The sequence below is a fragment of the Botryllus schlosseri genome, chromosome 6, assembly GCF_051294905.1.
Source record: "Botryllus schlosseri isolate E-star chromosome 6, Bs_hap1, whole genome shotgun sequence".
NCBI classification, from domain to species: Eukaryota; Metazoa; Chordata; class Ascidiacea; order Stolidobranchia; family Styelidae; genus Botryllus; species Botryllus schlosseri.
In genome coordinates this window covers 5,529,827-5,550,371 of record NC_137241.1, presented here as the reverse complement: position 1 = coordinate 5,550,371, position 20,545 = coordinate 5,529,827, and the positions used below count along the sequence as shown (strand labels likewise).

Sequence of the window (20,545 nt, the reverse complement as noted above, 5' to 3'; positions counted from 1 at the left end):
CGGTAATGACTAAAGAAAAAAAGAAAAATTGATTGAAATTAATTCAAACACTAGGCAGGCCGCAGCAAAGGGTCCTCTATGCAGAATTCCTATGCAAGATTAGGAACGGCTGTTCTAAGCCATTCCCGCAGTAAGCAAGGTTTTCTCTGATATGATATATCCAAGTCGACATAGCATTTTGAGCTGAGCCTATGCGTTAGGGCTGTTCAAAAATAACTTTTTTTCCTGAATCTTGCTGGTTACTTGATTAAATCGTTAGGTTGCCTTAAAAAACGACGCATACCAAATTTGAATTCATTCCGACAAATATTCGCGGGTTACGTAGAGTTTGAAAATTTTGGATTTGCCCAAAAACGCAAAAAAAATTTTTTCCAAATTTTTCTGCCAACCCCATGAAATTGTTGGGCCGTCTTCAAAAACTATGCAAAACAAATTTCACTCAATTCCAAGCCGTAGAAGCGGAGTTATTTCAGTTTTTATTCGATAATTCTGGGATTATCCTTGATTGGTGGATAATCCAAGAATTATCACCGAAAAACTGGAATAACTCCGCTTCTACGGCTTGGAATTGAGTCAAATTTGTTTTGCATAGTTTTTGAAGACAGCCCAACAATTTCATGGGGTTGGCAGAAAAATTTGGAAAAAAAAATTTTTTGCGTTTTTGGGCAAATCCAAAATTTTCAAACTCTACGTAACCCGCGAATATTTGTCGGAATGAATTCAAATTTGGTGTGCGTCGTTTTTTAAGGCAACCTAACGATTTAATCAAGTAACCAGCAAGATTCAGGAAAAAAAGTTATTTTTGAACAGCCCTACTATGCGTGGTCGTGAATAAGGGCGAAGGTATGATTATCATGCTATGCTATCGTACGGTAATTCTCAGTTTTTCAATAGTAAAATAATTCTTTGTGATGACCAAACGGACCATATAGGTTTATTGAACAATCGATTGTCCTGGTTCCAGACTGAAATCAGTGGTTGCGCTTGGCTGACGGGTTTCTTTAATGTTAATTATTCAAACGGAAAGTTACGCGTGACGGTGCCACCAATTCCACTCTGATCCAGGCTTATCCACACACTACTATATACTCAATGTCATTGTTTTTCATCCAGTAATGCTTTTATCATTCCTTGCTTGAACCTACCGGTATCGTGGTATTTATGTTTACAATTGTTACCACACTTCCTAACTCTTTGATCCATCGGACCATCAAGTCTATGCCGTTATTGAATGATGATTTTCTTTTCGTACGATGTGTTATTTGTGATTGACTGTTTACAAATAAAATGTATTGTCACTTACAGCATACAGTATGTCGTTCTCGTTTGGGTTTAAAAAGAAAATCGAAAGCAAACTGGTTGCAACCAACAATGAAGACAAAGACACAGCTGAAGTCGACTATCTAAAGTCCGTAGATGGAAAAGTCATCGTGTCAAATATTCCGAAAAATACAGAGAAGAAAGAACTGGTTATCCCGCTGATAAAACGAAATGTGTACCGTAAAGTAGAAAAAAATAGCACCCAGAAAGAGCAAGAAATAGACTCGCTCGTTGATGAAGCAGCCAAAGAAATCATTCGAGATTCCAAACAATTCTTGGAGAAGTCGAATGAAGAAACAGAAAATTTCGATGACATAGCAATACCACTCTTGCTGAAGAATAAAGTGCCTGAAGGTTTCGAGACCGACGATAAAATGGACGTTTCTCTACGGCCAGACGGTGCCACGGAGGCAGAATACGACCAAGTACCGGTGGCCGCGTTCGGCATGGCTGTGTTACGGGGAATGGGCTGGACTCCAGAAGTAGGAATAGGCAAAACGTTCAAACAAAACACTAAGACTCTCGAACAAAAAATACGTCCGAAAGGTCTCGGCCTTGGAGCGGACGTTATGGCTCCCCAAACTGACAATACTAAAAAGTCTGAAAATTCCGCCAACAATCATACAAATGGGGACGAAATCCTCCCCCTTGTGAAGGGCACTTATGTTTTGATTACGCGGGGATCACATAAAAACAAGTACGGCACAATTTTAGGCGTAGACGCCGACACCGACCGAATCATCGTAAAAATGGCGATAGGCGGAAAAAATGAACAAATCAGTACAAACTGTCTGAGAGCTGTGTCCAACAAAGAATTCAAATGTAACTCAAAAGATCTCAGTAGATTGAGCAAAGCTTTTACTGGTGAGAGCATTACTATAATTGATAATGATAGGAGAATTCCAGAAGATGTCAAACGCAAGAAAAAGACTGACAGTGATGATCGGGAAAGTAATATTCCTGAGAAACGACGCAAAAAAGACACCACCACTGAAGAGTCGTCTAAAAAACACAGTAAACATTCCAGTACACCGCCGAAAAAAAAGTCCGTCAGCCTAACGTCGTGGGTTCGCCCGCAAATTCGCGTAAGAATCATCGACAAAAAGTATCGCAAAGGGCGATACTACAAAGAAAAAGTCACAGTCGAGGATGTACTCGGGCGCGGTAAATGCTGTTGTAAAACCGACGATGGTAAATTATTGGACGACATCACCGACTCCATGCTCGAAACTGTTATCCCCAAATCGTCGTCGGACGCTTATGTCATCATTGTGCACAGTCATAAAGGTAGACATAACGGTAAACTGGCGAAAATATTGGAGAAAGACAAAATTAAATGCGAAGCCATGTTGCAACTGATAGAGGATCGCTCTGTAGTTGTTAAGACTTCGTTTGAAGATATGTGCGAATTTACAGGCGATCCAGAAATGAATGATATGTTTTAATGCCAGTTATCAGTTGTGATGTTTATGAGAATGTGAGCTTGTGCCTTGCGCAATTGTGCATGTCAGAAGTATCTTTGATCTAGCTGGAATTTTTGACTGTCAGGGTTTAGTAAAAGTGTTGATTGTATGGAATCCGAGTAGCTCGTGAATAGCTTCATGGAGTTGCAGAACTGCAATATACATTTGAATAGTATACTCATATTGAAATATACCCGGATGTTTTTGGCTGACGCACGTCAGGGGTAATCGTCAGCAACTAGTAGAGAAATGGAAAGAACATTGTATATCAACAATTGTATCGCCAAATGTGATGTAACCGGCATGAAATTTCAAATAATTGAGGCAAAGAGATCGCTTAAGCTCAATGTGCTATTTTTAGATCATATGCAAACTCCTTCTGTTGACACAAACTATGTTGGCGTATTTTGATAAAAGTGTACTCAAAGGCACATAAATGAAAGTGTGATCAGCCTGCTGACGATCACCCATGACGAGTGTCAGCCGAAAATAATTGACTTTATTTCAACTATGTTCAAGTTCATTTTAACATCTGGATAAAATCAAGTTTTGTGAGATTTTTGTATTTTTCCGGCCATATCTTGTTCATGTTCATGTTTGGCACGAGGTGAGACACATAACCACATGGCCAAAATATAATGAAAATATTACAAAAACTTGATATTTGCAAAACGTTGAAAATGGACATAGCTACTCTGATTCCACAGCGACGTGATATGCTACATGCGTATATTATAGGATTTGTAGTCTTTCTTGTTTTTCAAATGCAACTATTGCCCTTTGAAATAACTGAACCTGTACAAAGCACGCTCCCTGTTAGAAGTAGGTGCAAGTCTTCTCGACCTTGTTGTTTTTGTTGGCATGCCTAAATTTGCACCTTTGGAATATTGGCCAATTGGTGTATGATGAGTACTTTGCTTCTACGGGTTGGAATTGCGTCAAATTACTTTTGGATCGTTTCGTAGACAACTTGACAATTTCATGGGGTTGGCACTAACATTTGAAGAAAAAATTTTGATTTTTTAAAATTCCAACATTTTAATTAGCTATGCCGCGGCTTCTGCTGGTTGGAATCGAGCCAAATTTGTGGTGTGCAGCCTTTTTTTAGGCTGGCACCTAACAATTTAATCGTTGAATTCCCGGAATGCGGATAAAATATTTGAACAATCCTATAATTGTGTAGCTTTATTTTTAACTTTTCGTATGCTGCGTTAACAGCAATCGAGGTTTCGAGGCTTCCACAGTAGAAGATAGTATCGAAACTATGCTTGTCATTGACGCATCAACTCTTATTGGCAAGAAGCGTAAAATTTCAGTACTCTCTCACGACTCGGCACGAACCATAAGAATTAATACTCTATTCAGATTTGGGTGCTCAATCATTGGGCCTAGCCATAATAATAATGATTCCAGTACAGCTTCTCAGAGGATGAGCTACTTGTTTTATTACGGTATTTTTTATACTAATTTTGCTTCTTTTTTTATATGTGCAGGATGTGCGCTCAACATTAATACCTAGTTGTGCACTGCAGATCTACACTGTGAAGAATATATGACGTTGGTGTGAATTGATATATTTATAGCGCAATGTCGTACCCTCATCAGTATGGAGCATATTATCCACCACCGCCGCCAATTTCAAATCGTCCTCTCCCGCCTGGTGAGTTATTATCGTCTGTAACTTCCCTCTATCAAGCTATGTGCTACATGCTCTTCTCCGTTTGTTATGCTACGCAAAATACTTACCCGAATGTAGGCTACTTGATATTAATCAAGAAACCAACCTTGACCAATTTGCGAATGCTTGTGTAGTACGGAGAGACCCAGAGTTCGATATGCTATAATTTCCCAAGTAAGAATTATACATCTACTGAAGAGTGTATATTGTTGTCCTTACAACGCATAAATAAATTCTATAGTATTGAAGTATCTTGAGAGTAAGGTGTCCGACTAAATAGGGACTATAGTACTATATGCGTAGTGTTGATAGAGTCTTTGCTCACGCGAGCGGCGTTTTGATTCCGATTAAGATCAGGTACTTGGCGGAAATTGCTCAACTTTAAAACCAATCGTCATTTCCGTGCTAGGATTCAAAGTCACGAGAAATATCAGGTTTGAAATTGTGTCTAATGTTGTTATTTCTTTCCTGCAGGCTGGGAAATGAGGATAGACACTACCACCGGGTGGCCTTTTTTCATTGATCACAATAGTCAAACTACAACATGGCAAGATCCCCGACCGCCCGTTACGGTATGTCCGTTATGGTTGTTGCTGACATTTCAGTATCCTTACATTGTCTTACCTTGGATTTAATCTGACTTCAAGCTTCCGATCAATGTATTCATTGAACTGTCATGGTTGGAATTACTGTTGACAATATCTTACTAGGTTCTTGATTATCTCGGGAGATTCCGCTTATTGATCTTTGATCGTACAATAAGGCTAAATTATTCATATAGATTTTGAAAGCAACTGATCAGCTGTGGTTTCATTGCTATACCAGATGACACAATCCATACCGTACCGCAATAGCCCTTAGTGCAGTGGTGTTCAAACTGGGGGGCGTGAAAGCATCTGATGCGGGAAGCAAATTCACCTGAGAGAAATGAAGTTTCCTTATTATATTACAATTTCATGTGTCATAGTTGCATCGTACGAGCCATTAACCGATGCTAGATTGTAACTGATACCGGACATTGCACCTATCAGACGATTTCTTCGAATTAGGAGTAACTATGGTGGATGCGTGACTAGGTGTTAACTGATGCTTTTATGGTCTTTCTGTCATGCATCTGTGCAGAGTACTAGGAAGACATAAAGTTATGGAGAAATAAGATATTTCCTTATATCATGCCATGTTATAGGACATGCATGAATGGCTTTTGAATCAAAGATACAAGGATTTAAATTTAAGTGGCTTACAATGTCAAAGTATCCACTCTTAGTATATTCAGTTGGACACATTTTGTAGAATGCCTCACTTAGTAGCACATTTTATGGCAGCCCAAAACTAATCGATTGAATTATTCTTTTAACGAACACATGTTTCCAGTTGAGAAAAATTTTGTTTTTCCTGTCAAGAAGTGCCGAGTTTCTAAGGGGGATTGAAATCCTCTGAGCTCTTGAGCTGGGAATGAGTTTTAGTTGTGGTGATTAGTAATTGAATTCTGAACGTCCTTGTCTGATCTGGTCAAGATTCATCACAAATGCATCTCCTGTGAAATCTTGAATTATGTTCGAACAATTATCCAGCGTATCCATGGGCACAGCAGTAATTGATTTTGTAATAGTCATACACGGTTGAGATATTCAATAGTAATACGTCTTTGCTGTAATCATGTCCGCGCAATATAAATTGATATGGTCGAGCAGGGTTGAAACCAATACAATATTGCATTGCAAATGGTTGGATAGCTTCTTTTTGGCATACTCATTACAATGCATGACAGCTATTCATTGATCCTGCGTGGATTCAGATAATGCTGCTTAATAGATAGCAGAGTTTGGCTGGAAAGTGTGTGCAAAGATCATATGCCGTGGCAGTAGTATGTCTCAGACTGGCAATGTGTCGGAGAGAGGGCTGGTGACTTGAAATCAACACATCGATGGCTCTGGTATATTGACTGTTGAATAAACGAAGGTAGTTATTTACTTTTTTGTCTTCTAACCGATTCTATTCAAAACCACCTTTTTTTTCATGAAAGTCCATTGTCCATGAATAAATTGTGGAAAATATTGTGGACACTTAGCACGTAGCCTCTAATATTATCTAATGTTAATTGTTATAGCTTTACTCTCGTTTTGCCAGACAGTATTGTTGCGTCACAATATCAAAACTAGATCACAATGCAAAATTCGAGGCTGATTTTGGGGGGTTTCAGGACCGTGAGCCAGGGCTGTGGAGTCGGTAAATTTTACCACCGACTCCGACTCCACACATTTTCAATATACCGACTCCGACTCCGACTCCTGAGTCTTTAAACGTACCGACTCCGACTCCGACTCCTGGGTCTTTAAACGTACCGACTCCGACTCCAGCATTATTACCAATTCACCTCGAAAATTATATGCCACATTGTCGGTTGAATGACTATCATACAACCATTAAACATATGCAAACATATGATTAACTGTGGCATGCTAAATTGTTTCATTGTGGCACAGCTCGAATTATACATTATGCAATTAACATGAAATAAAGATTTGCTAAATATCCTTCCTTATTCAAGTTTTTATAACATGGACTCTCTAATATCCTGAAATGTATGAATCATTCAAATATGGAAGATATCCAATCCTGTATAATAAAAATGTAGATAAAAAATCCAAGTGTAGCTCTTGTGTATGACTCAGCAACTAATAAAGAAATCGAACTTACTAATTTTATCATTACACACTATCCTGATTACAAGCACAAACACTCTTACTACTAGTAATAGACATTGGTCATAAATGGAATGTAGTTAAGTAGTCAAAGACCATAGCCTATGTCTAGTCTACATGTACTTAATCAAGTATTCAAGGATTGGGACTTGCAGTCTTTCTTAATCATTTGTTCGGCCCAAACAGCTAAGCTACACTACAAATATTTTTAATTTTGTCAAATGGGAAGCATCGTTTGGTCATATTTACATCATTTTTACAATTTTACAAAACCAGCCGATGCATTTTCTCTGTCAGAGTATCATGGTATAATTCCAAAAATTGCATCAATTTTGACTGCATCGCGAAAACGCATCTTGCGATTTTCTTCCCCTCTGCAACTGAGTTGTAATTTGCAAGTAATGTCTTTTATCTATATCAGGGGTGGGCAACTTTTTCGGCGAAAGGGACACCTGAGATTTACGAACCATTGCGCGGGCAACGGGAATATTGATAACCTTTTTGTAGTCGTCGATAGGAGCGAACCGAATTATGAAACAATACTTATATTACTATGCTCTAAAATTGATAACATTATGTCATGCAACTGTGCAGTGCGCAATCAGGCCCTGGTCGCGCGAAGCGCGAAATTTTTTCACAAGATAACGACTGAATTAGGCTATAGCTATATCAATAAATATGTCGCTAACATACATTGGGGGTCGCATCTGTATACCACTGGGCTCATTTGGCAAGGACAGGATTATTCGACGTTTAGACATAGCAAAATCGACGGTATCAGTGAACATGCCCCAATCATTTTGTGCAAATGTTTTGTCGACGATCTCGCTGCGAGTGCACAAGCGAAGCCGTATCTCCTAATTGCGAATATAGTTAGACTCAATTATGTGAAGAATATGTATTTATAATTTTCAAAAGGGGGCTCAAATACTGAATGCAAGAAATCTAGTGACAATGAATCATGCGAAGTACCGAGAAAATTTCAAAGTCAAATAAATCTGCTATGAAATATTCTACTTCATGGTCATATACGAAGATCTGGGATAAATGTGGCTGACCCCTGGATACGTCAATGCCTCAGAACTGTTGTTTTAGTCATCATCAAATTTCGCGGTCATGCTAACAAGATTTTGGTTGGCCTTGCAATTGTACCTCATGTCATAAATAATTTCGAGAATTACCTCGCAGGCCACACCTAACCTTCTCGTGTGCCAAATTTGGCCTGCGTGCCACGGGCTGGCCGCACCTGATCTGTATGGTTAATATTAACAGTGATTGGTGGTACATAAAAATTATATTGAAAATTCTTTGAAAGCAAATGTTTTCATGATAGAGAAGTCGGAGTCAAAGTCATTCTCACAAACTCCGACTCCGACTCCAGTCAGTATTTTCCCTCCGACTCCGACTCCAGCTATTATAGTTTTCACGACTCCGACTCCATCAAGCGAAAATTACCCCGACTCCACAGCCCTGCCGTGAGCACAATAAAATTTATATTTTCGTAATTAGTACAGCAGCAGCTTTCCATTGATACCCTTTTCTAGCGCACGGTAAGCTGGTCAAAAATGGCCGTAAAGTTGCCTTTGAACAAATGGAAAGTGTGACATAGACCAATTTTACTGAGCCGTGAGATTTGCTTATGTGGTGTCCACGCCATATGGGACACTATGGTGAAGTATATTGCGCAGCTATCGTACGGGTATTTCCCTGTATTTTCCCTAGGTATATCATGTATCATCCGAGAGATGACCGTCTGACCGAGAATATTCTAGTTCCGAATTCGAGAGAGTCGATTTCTCGCAGCGTCCGCGCGATACGAGAGAATTCTCCGTTTTTCCCGAACGGTCGCTTACCTAATATATTGTAAGCCCACGGGAATCGAGGTCGCAGATTTGTTTTGTATATATTCGACGGTATAGCGATAGCTAGCGATAGACAGATGCTCGTGTTCCCGAGGAACTTCGACATGTTCGAAATGAAGCGACCGCAGCATATGAGCGGGATTTTCGACGACGATTACGATAGCTTTTTCTCGGTAATTACCGCCATAGTTTTTATCTCGAGTCGCGTCTAGCAGCCTTGTAACTATTTGACCGCTATAGAACTTTCAGCTCTTCCAAATTAGATAATAATTAGAATTATACATTCCGATTGAAATGAACACGAGTATATTCGATAAGCAACTAGTCGATTATTGGAAAGGACATTGTATATCGACAATCGCATCGCCAAACATGACGTCGGGTATATTTCAATGTAAATGTATTATTCAATTGTATATCAAAGTTCTGTACCTCGTAGAGTGTCATAATTAGAATTATAGCTGCAAATTAGCAGACAGATAGCGACATTACTCTCTAATCCGTCTAATTGGACCACGTGAATTACCTAGGCCTAACATGACGTAACTTTCGATTTCAGAACGACCGTTACGCCCCGGCCGCCAGACAGCCACAGCCCCACAAAGTACAAGTTCCCGTGCACCACCAATCCGCCGCGCAGCACCAGAGCCAGCATCAAATGCCGATACCGCAACCTACGGGCGATGTACGGGGAAACCAACATTCACAACAACAGCAATCCACGGTAAGGAGCCTTACGGAAATACCAGTCTGTCATGTACCGGTGTATCAAAATCTACCCGACGGGAGAGATATTCCTGTCGACGTAAACGATGAAGATCAGCCCGACGAAAAACGGGGCCAGTCTCCATTAAAAAAGCCTCCAGTTAGGAAGCAGACATCGTTGATAGTGTCTGACGACCACACAACTCCGATACCGTTACCTTACGATCGGCTTGAGCCGCGCGAGGCTATTCCCGAGGAAATCGCGCTTGACGAAGGCTGTGATGATCAATCTGAAAGCACGGCGTCTTCAAGTGTCGGAGAAGATGCCTGTGACAGCGGCGAAATCGAATCGGGGTATGCGCGGAATGTAAACGATATGGAATCTCACGCAGCCCAAGAGCTGGCCGGCGCGGCCGCGCGTGTTTCGACGCCGAAAACAGCCCGCAAGATACCGATAGCCGTCTCGGGCAGGCCGCCGCTGAAGCGATACACTTCCAAGGTGGCTGTGTGGCATGTCGCGGAAGGCTTGTTAGCTCGCGGAATGTCTGATTGACTGCAGCATTTTATCGCGCGTTTCACCAGGCCTTGCGTGCATGATTCCATGTGTACCTTCGCTAGTTCTTGAATGCCTTCACTATTCGCGTTTGCCTTGATGTGACTTATCGTTGCTTTGGGCGTTTTTACTTAGTGCGATTTTGTTTTCAGTCGAGAGAACCATCGTGGGACAACGGTGTCCGGCAGTCGCAGCCTGTGCACAGCAATCACCATCAGGTATGTAATATTGTATTCAGACAGTGTGTATCTTTTTTGAGTGCTCGGAGTAGATTTTGCATACTTGTACTCTAGAGTGGTTGCTTTTAGGCCATTTCCGACTTGATAGTTTTCTATGCAAAATTACGCACTTGTACATTTTAGATTTTGTGAAGTCAAAAGTTGTTTTGGACACTTTTTTGATTTCGGGTCTATTTCACTGCCTTAACCAGTTCTGTGGCTCGGTATACTTAATCACGTCTTCATTAACACAGCAACCCGCAATGCCGCATCCTCAGTCTACAAGTTCACAAGCCAGCCAAGCACAGCCTAGGCCTCCGGCACCCGCTCCTAAGCCAGAATGGGTAGACCCGCGTATCACGGAAGCACTCAAGTCAATCGAGGCCGCCAGCGAACAGGCCCGCGAACTTGGCGCTCAAGTCGACGCGCTTCGGAACGTCCAGAAAGACAGGACTTATCTCGCCATCGAGGAGCAGCTCACGAAACTGCTGCTTAAACTGGACTGCATTGAGTCGATGGGCGACGAGGGCGTGAGAACCGAGCGCAAATCGTGTATTCGTCAAGTTCAACAGACGCTCGACACGTTAGAATTGAAACTGGACACTAGTTGATTATTCCGTATTCTTGAATATTCATATACGTTTCGCGAAATGCTGATACCCATCACTGCTCTGCGTTAATTTACGAGAATACGTGCCGGTACAGCTCTTGTGTGCATGTGATGCTGCTTGGAACGTGACTGCGTTTTTCCGCGATAGCTGCGTGTGTGACTTTGTACTATTTTCGTGCATTAATATATATGACGGTTCCGTAGTGAGGTCGTCCGATACATGGACCAGGCTGTCGTTTACCAGGGAGGTTAACGGTTTGAGCGGTGTTGAACAGATGGCTGAGCGGGACAACACTTATGAATGAATTCCGAATTGGGAAGAAATACAAAAACTATCAGGTTCACTTCATTTCAATTCAGAGTTCCTTCTCCTAAGCGCGAGGATGGTAGATGCCTGACGTACAGACTGTACACTGTACAGTGTGCGTACACGTGTACAGCGAGCTTGGTTCGTTTCGCATTATGCAGTTCTCCTGTAGGTTTATCGGGAAATGCGAGAAATGAGATTGCGTTAAAAATAAGAACATAGAATCGTTTCAGAAATTATATTACAGTTGGATTGCCGACATTTCGGTAATTAGACAACTAGAATTATCTACTCCAAGTCTGAGAGGTGGTACTACTTATCAGACTACTTGAAGTGGATTTTGCATCCTAGCACTACCTGAGTGGTTACGATTTTGGACTACTACTTTCCAGTTCTTAGGAAAAACTAGCCCTAGAACACTTTTTTACTTGGATATCGCTACCTAAAGTTGCACTCAAGTAGAAATACTAGGGTTATACCCTTACCATACGTCCCCTTTTTAAGAGGATTTGTCCTCTTTTTTGAAAGTGTACTCGGAGGACGCCCATATGCCCTTTTTATTGAAAACTTTGGTTAAATCTAGGCGAAAATTCGACTGAGAACTAGGAAATCAAGTAACGTTCCGGTGGGTATTTCGCGGGTTGAGCCGGAAAATTGTATTTTTTTGTCAACCAACTGCAAACTCGGAATAAAGTCACTAATTTTTCCGGATTTTACTCCGGTATTGTAAGCCTGAAAATTTTGAAAAAGTGTTCTCTTTTCACATTTCCAAAATATGGTAACCCAAAGAAATGTGAAGTTATAACTGATTCTGTACCAACGATGATAGCTTTGAATTCCTTTAAGACCACGTCAGTATTATTGACATGGAAGTTTTACGACCGCCAACGCGGGTGCATGCACAATTCTTGTACCTTGTAGGCTTATAAGATCTGTAAATTGCATCGCAATTTTTGTGGTGTATTGAACTGATAAGAATTGCTAATAAACCGAACCGAGGTAGTCAGGTCTTGTCGATTTGTGTGATTGTCTGTTAGCGAAAAGCCGTATTCAAATACGTAGTCGCCGTGACATGAAATTTATTCGAGGGTTGCTTTGGTATGGGGATGGATGCCTTGGTAACCAAATTGACTTGAATAGATCGCGTTACGCTCGACATCATTTCATACGCCAATTTCGTGAAACTTTTATTTGACAGTGTCATAATACTCGCAGCTTAGCCTATAGTCCCGCTCTGGCTTTCACTCTGGGAACGTCGGTTGCTGATGCTGTACTGCGGGCTGTTAGTGTTTCGGCCTTGTCCCTCTTTTCTTCCTTTGTGGGCTTGTGGCTCGACGGGAACTTTTTTGTGTTCTTCCCTAGGATAAATGTCGAAGCAGTTTTATTTCGTGGTTACTCGCCGAAGATATACTCATCGGTTAGTGACGAAGTAGGAGAACGGGAGGAGAATTAACAACAAGAGAGAAAGAGTGAATGTTTTATCGTCCACATTGCAAATCAATATCGTACAAACAAACATAATGCAACACGGCGACATGCTATTTAAAGACACGCAAGGTAAATGGGAGGCTCAATATGACAGTCTTCAAAGCCAAGCCACCCAGGCCAGGAGCAATTTATCACAGTAGATAACCAATAAAAATAAATAAAAACTTTAGGATCAAAAAAGAACAACAACACATAGCAATATGGAACTATCAGAAAGTAAATAAATAAAATAGAGTCATTGCAAACACAATTCAGAGGTAGTCAAGATCATATAGTCAAGGCAAGATTTTTGAACTCACAATAATATAAATAATGGAGATTATAGATGATTCCAAATATTGACACCAATAAAACTTATTGAATTTTGCACTAGACTGGTTCTGTTGCACAGACAGGGACAAGTTGAAAGAAAATCTGGTTTGATGTTGGTGGGTATCTGAAGGTAGGCTACTCATTTGAGACTTCACTCGGCAACACACACAGTTGCGCGACACACAGTGCTTTCGTACCGAAATGGCGTTAATCGAGTTACCGCCAGTCAATCGCCCACCGTAGCCTGCGATAATCTATAGTCATATTCAAATCTTCCATCCAAACCTTGTCGCCGTGGCAGGTCGCCTTGACACTTCTCCGATGCTTGTCCGGGCTCATCTTCTTCGAAATTGAAAGAAGGATGCTTTCCAAAATTATTAATCTCGGCATTCACCTTGGCGGACCATTTCTTCTGAAGGTTTGTATTACTATTCGTCGCATCTTCAGGCAAACCTATTGCGAATGAAGATGACTCGAATTTACTATTTGGTACGGAATAATATGTTTACTTTGTGAAACGTCTTTACTGCGTGATGCTTCCATTTCGTGGCGGTATCGCTCAACTTTGTCGCGGATGCTATCAACCAAGTTTTGTTGATCTATGCAAAACGATTTCGCGCGAAATATCTCGACCGGGCATCGCATGTTTCTGTTATATGTTTCCACGTTTGATAGGGTTTCCGGCGACTCTGTGGAATCAGCAGCTGTTTCAGGTGCCATGATCGATCGAAGAGGATGTATAGCTGGATCTGCGAATTTGAGAATCATGGGTATAGGATGTGATATGCACTTTTCATCAGCATTGACGGAATGTACGCTACCAGACAGTGACGCTCCGGGAATTAAATGTGCATCATCTTTCTTCATCACAATATAACCGGACGGAGCACGGCCTGTATTCAGAATTCGACTTGTCACAGAATGGTTTATACAGAATAATTAAATATTGTGATTGTGTCTCATTTGCTAATAACGTCCAGCTACACTAGGGTTGCCCTATTTTCGTGATCCCAACCCTAACCTATCGACCTGTAATCGTTACTGTTTGTTTGTCTCCTCGAGACGCACATGCCGACACCAGATTCGATACGATCACAGGGAGGATCGTAATCGGCCTCCGGAAGCGGCCTCGGCATATAATCGTCTGTTGCTCGGCGAAGCGTGATTTTTCCGGATTTGCCGGACGCGTCTCGCTGCGCCGGATATGACGATATCGAAATCGTGACATGGGGTCTTGTGAGATCGATTTTATACTATACACGGAAAAGCTGCATGTCCATAACTAAGCATCGTAGAGCTCTGAGAATAGCAGATTCGACATGGCTGCATCTCGTTACGCACAGGAACCGAATGTCAGTTTTCGTCCGAAGTGGTCAAAAACCGCCGACTTGCGATCACTAATGCTCGGTGGTGTCTGGTCGCAGACAACTACCAAAGGTGTGGTTGGGATTGTTTAAGGGCTTTCTAAACATAATGTGTAGCACATCGAAGATCGGACTAATACGGGCCTCGCAATCGCAATGCTCTCATGTTTACACAAGCCGCCGACTCTGAAGTGCTAAAATTTGGCGTAAGTTTGTTCTAAATAGCTCTTGTCTGTCTCGACGCGTTCTACTTGTCCGTTCGTTAATGCCAATACCCGATAATATCGTATCGAATAATAGGCAAGCTCAAAATCGTCGTCCTAAAATCGCCAAATTCCGGCCTATTTTCGAACCTTGCTCAGCGAAGCGTGGTTCGATCCCAACTCTATGACGTAATAATGATACGAAAATACCTTATCTTTTAGATTTTTGCCGCACGATCGCGAGTGATGGTTGAAGTGGTAAGATTATCATGTATCAAACTATAGATAACTAACCTACGGATAGATGCGCAACACCGGATTCACGGTCGAGTGATGCGACAGTCGGCAGATTTGTTGTAGCTTCATAGCATGAAATGGCAACGTAATTGCTAATCCCATCTAGATCAGTGGTTCTCAACCTTTTTCACCCCGCGGACCGGTAAAATTTCAAAAAATGTCTGGCGGACCGGTGAACTTTCAAAATTAAAATGAAGCCAAAATGAGTATGCAACCGCTTGTTGCAATTATATGGTGCTAGAGCAGGGGTGGGCAAACTACGGCCCGCGGACTGCATGCGGCCCGCAACACCGTTCTGTGCGGCCCGCGAGAGTCGAAAGAAACTTTTAAAAAATATTGATAAAATGCGTACTAAAAATCGAAATAATGCAGGGACTTTATTAAACTTTTTCTTAGTATATTTCACCGTGATAATTCAGTGGTTCTCAAACTGGGGGCACCCCCTTGGGGGCATTAAAGTATCTGAAGGGGGCATGAAGCTAAGCTAAACTGAACAAATTTTTACATCCAATTCATAGTCATTGATGCTCTGTATTCAGTATGAATTTCACATTTTAAAATCTCTCATCCGCAGTCGTAACCTTCCATGTCATCAAACTATCCATTAGGTTTGCTAGCATCCGGGTTGCGTTTTGTGATATGACGATGAGGGGTGCGCGAAATCTTTCACCATCATAAAGCGGGGGGGGGGGCGTGTCTTAAAAAGTTTGAGAACCACTGTTCTAAGGTTAATACTTCCTATATTATGTTTTATGTTTAATTTTGCTGCGCGACAGCCCGATCTCAAGGCCCACACAGTTTAAAAGGTTTCAACTGCTAAACATCACAGAAATCCTAAACGAGATTGACATAATTTGGATAGCGAGTGAGATTTCAGATTGGCTACTCCTGTTTTAATTATTTCAGGGATGTGCGTATAAAAAACGATTTCCTCGAGTCTTAGAGATAGATTGCTTCTGTGTATGCGTATATAATTGGGGTATTATTGTTTTATCTACACCTGCGTGTTTGAAGCAAACATCGTTATGATGCTGTCAGCATTGTGTGTCCTGGAATTTAGGCAAAAGTGGAATCAGTAAATCTATGAACAGATCGTTGCTCACAGATTTAAATTTCAATCCTGTTCTAAGAATCGGGATAACCGACTTTCATCTCTATAGTTTTGACAAATTGTTTATTGAGGTCGGCCAGCCTATGAAATCTCGCGACTATGTTTCTGACGCGTGTACGCGATATCACCAAAGCAATGTTTGGTTTGTTTTAAATAAGCACATACTATCTCCATGTCCTCACTATATAATCAAATACCAATATTGCGTTTTGGTTTATAATCCCAATTTTTATTGTGTGGCCCTCGAATGGATTCAGATGTTGAATGCGGACCGCGAGCTCAAAAGTTTGCCCACCCCTGTGCTAGAGAGTGACATTTTATGGTAGTTACTCTGCCGAGTCGAGGTAGAATTGCCTTGTCCAGATAAACGTGATACCGCCGAGAGTCGTTTACAGTCTTTCGCGCCGAAGGCCGTGGGTTTAACCGACCACGCCAACTCGAATAATATTCTTCCTTTTGACAATATCGAGAGAAGCGTTTCGGAGTCGAATCAAGCACATTGTCGTGCTACCTAGCTCATTGCGCACTACCACCAGATGCAGGCTACTCTGGCAGCTACGAGTACAATGCGTACCGCGAGAAAACACCTTACAGCAGCTATACCGGCCATGCGCAAATCCGGGTCGAAAAAGCACTTCGTCAGCCCACCCCAAAAAACATTGGTCTTGGGCCCCCACAAGGCGAGAAGCAAAACTTCCGGGGGCTTCGCCCCAGACTCTGCAGTTGGGTGGAGGTTTTCAACTGTAGCCTACTAGTGAGCACATTCATTCTACTCAGTGTAAGCAGAGAGTTTATGTAGCTTAATCGCGCCAATAGCGAAAACTTTTGATCATTCATGACTTGATCGGTTTTCTCGCTGCCGAAATTTTGGCACGCCTCTCGGCAGGGTTGTAACCAAGTCACAAGGATTCGAGTCACAAGTCAATCTCACTTTTATAGTTTTGACTCAAATCAAATCTTTAGTTATTTTCAATTCACCACCGAGTCAAGTCCGAGTCCAAGACAGCGGGCAGAGGGTAAAGTCCGAGTCATTGTATTATGACTCGAGTCCGAGTCCAAGTCATTTTGTTGACTGTTCAGTTTCCAGTTAAAGTCTTGTTAAACCCACTTTTTAGAACTCTGTTTGATGATATCGAATGGTTCGCATTAATAATATTCTAATTTTCCTCACTTTCAGCAGTTTTTGGTCGCATTTTCAAGTACGAGTACTAATAGACGAGATCCCAATATTGTGGTTGCTTTAATATTGTTCGAAATTACAATGAAATGTCGGTCCTGGCCGTCTGAGTCTCGAATCATATGACTTGGTTCGAATCATGCACATTGACTCGAGTCCAAGTCGAGTCAATACACAAATTGAGTCGAGTCGAGTCGTTTCCGTATTTTGAGAAAATAACTCGAATCAAGTCGAGTCATCCGAATATCATGACTCGAGTCGAGTCATGACTCGAGTCATTACAACCCGGCCTTTCGGAGTCCCATGTTAGCGTAAACCTCATTATGTGTTCGTACGTCGTGACGCGCTAATGGCTGACGCCGAAATGTCTATTTCTATAAATCATGCGTATTTCTCGGAGTTGGGAACCTAATATGCAAGACATTCAGTGACACTAAATCGCGTAAAGCGCAAAAAGAAATTGAAAAATATTGGAAAAAGATTTAAAAAAAAAGACGCTATGATTTATGTTCATTTGCAAAATAATTTTGAGCCCTTTTCAAGCTCGTCCCTTCTCCAATTGGGCGGTTTGGAGTGCCCCAGTTACGGCCCTGCACAAAATGAATGAATTGAAAACGAATGATCGCGCAAACTGCACTGTTTAGCGATGCGCTCGTATCTGTTCTGTACTTATCGCCTTCAACATTGCATCTTGAAATTAAGGTATAAAATTGTAATATACCTGGCGGACCGGCAGGAATGTCGTCGCGGACCGGCGGTTGAGAACCACTGCCATAGATGACGACCCGAGCGCTCAAATTAAATAAAGTTGATCTTTATCAAGATAAAGCTACAGTCGCGCTGATTCTGATAATATACATTAAATTTTCATCAAGGCAATGAAACCACCCCGAAATAGCCTTCAAAGTCTGAAAATCGGCATTGTTCATAACAATGCCTTCACGTTGAAATTGTCTGGCCCGCCAGTCGTGTGCTTGACACCCCTGCTATACTGTTATAGCGTGTTAGGATGGTGCAGTTGTGTGTTGTAGCCAGAACCAAAACAACCCTTTTAAGCCAACTCCCGTAAAAAAAAAACCGGTCTAGGCCCACCGTAGGTCTGGGTGCTTACTATATGCATCTGGTTTCAATGTGCATTGCATCTGGTTGTTAAATGTTGTCAATAATATTCATTCTTCCATATATCACTATGTATATATCCTCTGTCAGCTCACGTGACCAAATTTAGCGGTAGGGCTGGTGGAGGTGATAACTGCAAAAATGCATGATCATGTCACATGGATAAGACTATCTATGAGCCTAAATGGCTGTCCACACCAGCATGTCGCACATCCGGTGATTTCCAACCTGTCATGGTCGTGACTCCATTTCTAATTTGAAAAGGTTGGACGCTGATCAAGTTAAAAATCTCCACGATCCAGAGAAAAGGGCAAACGACCCCCCCCTCGCTTGAGAATCCCTATCTGTCCGCGAAATTCCGGACGTATGGCATCCCAAAGCTACATGTGTCTAGTCCAGACTGGGGCAGCTAGGAACTTTTCGGCTTTTCCTAATCAGATTAGTATTAGAATTATAGTGGAATAGTATATTCATATTTAAATGAACCCGGATGTTTTCGGCTGACACTCGTCAGGGGTAATCGTCGGCAACTAGTAGTGAATCGGAAAGAATATTGTATATCAACAATCGTATCAATACGTAACGCTAGGATTATTTTGTAAATTGAATAATAACCAATATTCTATCTATCCAATAATCCAATATTATAAGTAGGGCTGGGCAAAATCGAGTACCTGAGTGATTCGATTCTGAATCACGTAAAATGCTTCGAGTCGAGTCGAGTAATCGAGTATCACTCATTATGACGTCATAGCAGAATATTATTTGTCAAAGTTCAAACATGTACCTTTTAAGCGACCACAAAGAATATAATGCCTGTTACCCATCATATTAAGGATACTTTGTTATTTTTTTCGACCATACCGATTTCATTGCACTTGGTCACAATATTGTGGGATGATCATGACTTCGGAAATGTGCCATTTCCAGTAACGTTCGTAGCTTTGTACTTCATGTTTCGTACGCTACGATACGGCCAATCAAGGTTTCAAGGCTTCAACAGTGAAATTAGCATAAACTCGTTGATCGTTGATAAACTCCTCGTTGATAAATCAACTTTCAGTGGTGAGGAGCGTATAATTTCAGTACTCGAAAAAATCGGCTTTTACTACTCGACTCGAATCATTAAAATTAATACTCGATTCAGATTCGAGTACTCGAATCATTGTGCCCAGCCCTAATTATAAGTCATCCTAATTTCGACTCACCGGCGGGCGGTGAATTGACTAATTTCGCCATCAGGTCCCGTTACAAAACATTTACGGAGTATCTGAATTCTAAAAGAATAAGTCATATTAACCACTGTTTATACCAAAATGGCGGTGATTTCGAAGTTTCCGGTATCGAATGTGACATTGGATATTTCCAGCAGAGCTGAGAGCATGTCATATTTTTTAGACAAATCCAAAATAGAATTCGTATCATGCACGAATCCCAGTAATCCGACAATGACAATTTTTTTTTCAAAAGTTGGATGAAAATTATATATTTCCCGGAAGTCCATGTCCAAGTCCGATTCAAAGAAATCATAAATCCAAATCCGATCCTGCTCCGGTCAAAATCTTCAAATCTAATCCCAAATACATTCTCCTCTCTGATTTCAATCCTCTATTCGGCGATGGGCGCCGGTTGTCAGGGATGAGGGCATAGCGGGTTCAAATAAATATTATCTGCTAAAACGACATGCATGCAGTTATTTCTGTATTCAACAATGCACAGGTTTTCAGGGATTCGGATCAGATCCGGTTTGATAAAACTATAGGGTTAGCATATTCTGAGATCCGAAAAAAAGTCCTCATGTTGTAGACTACTTCCACTTTTATACTTGATTTTGAATTTTGTACTGACGGTTTGCCTATTTGTACCACTTACTCAAGTGACTATATGATTTTTGACTACACCTATTAAGTTCGTAAGGCAAAACTTGCCCTAGAACACTCAGCTAAGAACTTACTTGGAAATGGCTGATTCTACTTCTACTTTAGTACCCACGACGACTAATTTGACCACCTCATGTCGTGGATATTTTTGTAATTATACCTCAAGCCATGCA

General features: G+C 41.3%; 4 protein-coding genes across 6 annotated transcripts in view; 3 read left to right on the top strand and 1 right to left on the bottom strand.

Annotated features, from left to right (window-relative positions):
* The window catches only part of LOC145440563 (profilin-4-like), a 230,990-nt gene that overhangs the window by 117,775 nt on the left and 92,670 nt on the right, over window positions 1–20,545 (top strand). The window lies entirely within an intron of this gene.
* Window positions 816–3,352, top strand: LOC145440542 (G-patch domain and KOW motifs-containing protein-like). Its single transcript, XM_080318168.1, has one exon. It carries the CDS (start codon window positions 1,314–1,316, stop codon window positions 2,763–2,765), a length of 1,452 nt encoding a protein of 483 aa, XP_080174294.1. The 5' UTR covers window positions 816–1,313; the 3' UTR covers window positions 2,766–3,352.
* On the top strand, window positions 4,275–11,317 carry LOC145440543 (uncharacterized). Its single transcript, XM_080318169.1, has 5 exons — window positions 4,275–4,443; window positions 4,936–5,033; window positions 9,588–9,752; window positions 10,439–10,504; window positions 10,759–11,317. The coding sequence occupies exons 1-5, from the start codon at window positions 4,371–4,373 to the stop codon at window positions 11,113–11,115; spliced, it is 759 nt and encodes a 252-aa protein (XP_080174295.1). The 5' UTR covers window positions 4,275–4,370; the 3' UTR covers window positions 11,116–11,317.
* Window positions 12,596–19,913, bottom strand: LOC145440544 (uncharacterized). Of its 3 annotated transcripts, none has more exons than XM_080318172.1 (5): window positions 19,701–19,913; window positions 14,043–14,114; window positions 13,749–13,970; window positions 13,507–13,674; window positions 12,596–12,779 (listed from the first exon to the last, which is right to left on the bottom strand). In XM_080318172.1, the coding sequence occupies exons 1-5, from the start codon at window positions 19,729–19,731 to the stop codon at window positions 12,643–12,645; spliced, it is 630 nt and encodes a 209-aa protein (XP_080174298.1). In that variant the 5' UTR covers window positions 19,732–19,913; the 3' UTR covers window positions 12,596–12,642. The 3 variants fall into 3 exon arrangements, with proteins under 3 accessions (XP_080174298.1, XP_080174296.1, XP_080174299.1); XM_080318170.1 differs by having other exon boundaries at window positions 13,731–13,970; window positions 19,701–19,890; XM_080318173.1 differs by lacking the exon at window positions 14,043–14,114 and having other exon boundaries at window positions 13,731–13,970; window positions 19,701–19,883.

Bases quoted from the DNA above. Each gene is read 5' to 3' on its own strand.
- LOC145440542 (XM_080318168.1), top strand. From the start codon at position 1,314: ATGTCGTTCTCGTTTGGGTTTAAAAAGAAAATCGAAAGCAAACTGGTT.
- LOC145440543 (XM_080318169.1), top strand. From the start codon at position 4,371: ATGTCGTACCCTCATCAGTATGGAGCATATTATCCACCACCGCCGCCA. The intron at 4,444-4,935 runs GTGAGTTATTAT...TCTTTCCTGCAG, and splicing joins AAATCGTCCTCTCCCGCCTG to GCTGGGAAATGAGGATAGAC. The intron at 5,034-9,587 runs GTATGTCCGTTA...TTTCGATTTCAG, and splicing joins ATCCCCGACCGCCCGTTACG to AACGACCGTTACGCCCCGGC.
- LOC145440544 (XM_080318170.1), bottom strand. From the start codon at position 19,731: ATGGCGAAATTAGTCAATTCACCGCCCGCCG. The intron at 14,115-19,700 runs GTGAGTCGAAAT...TTCTGAATACAG, and splicing joins AGTCAATTCACCGCCCGCCG to GCCGTGCTCCGTCCGGTTAT. The intron at 13,971-14,042 runs GTAGCGTACATT...TCAAATTCGCAG, and splicing joins TCCCGGAGCGTCACTGTCTG to ATCCAGCTATACATCCTCTT.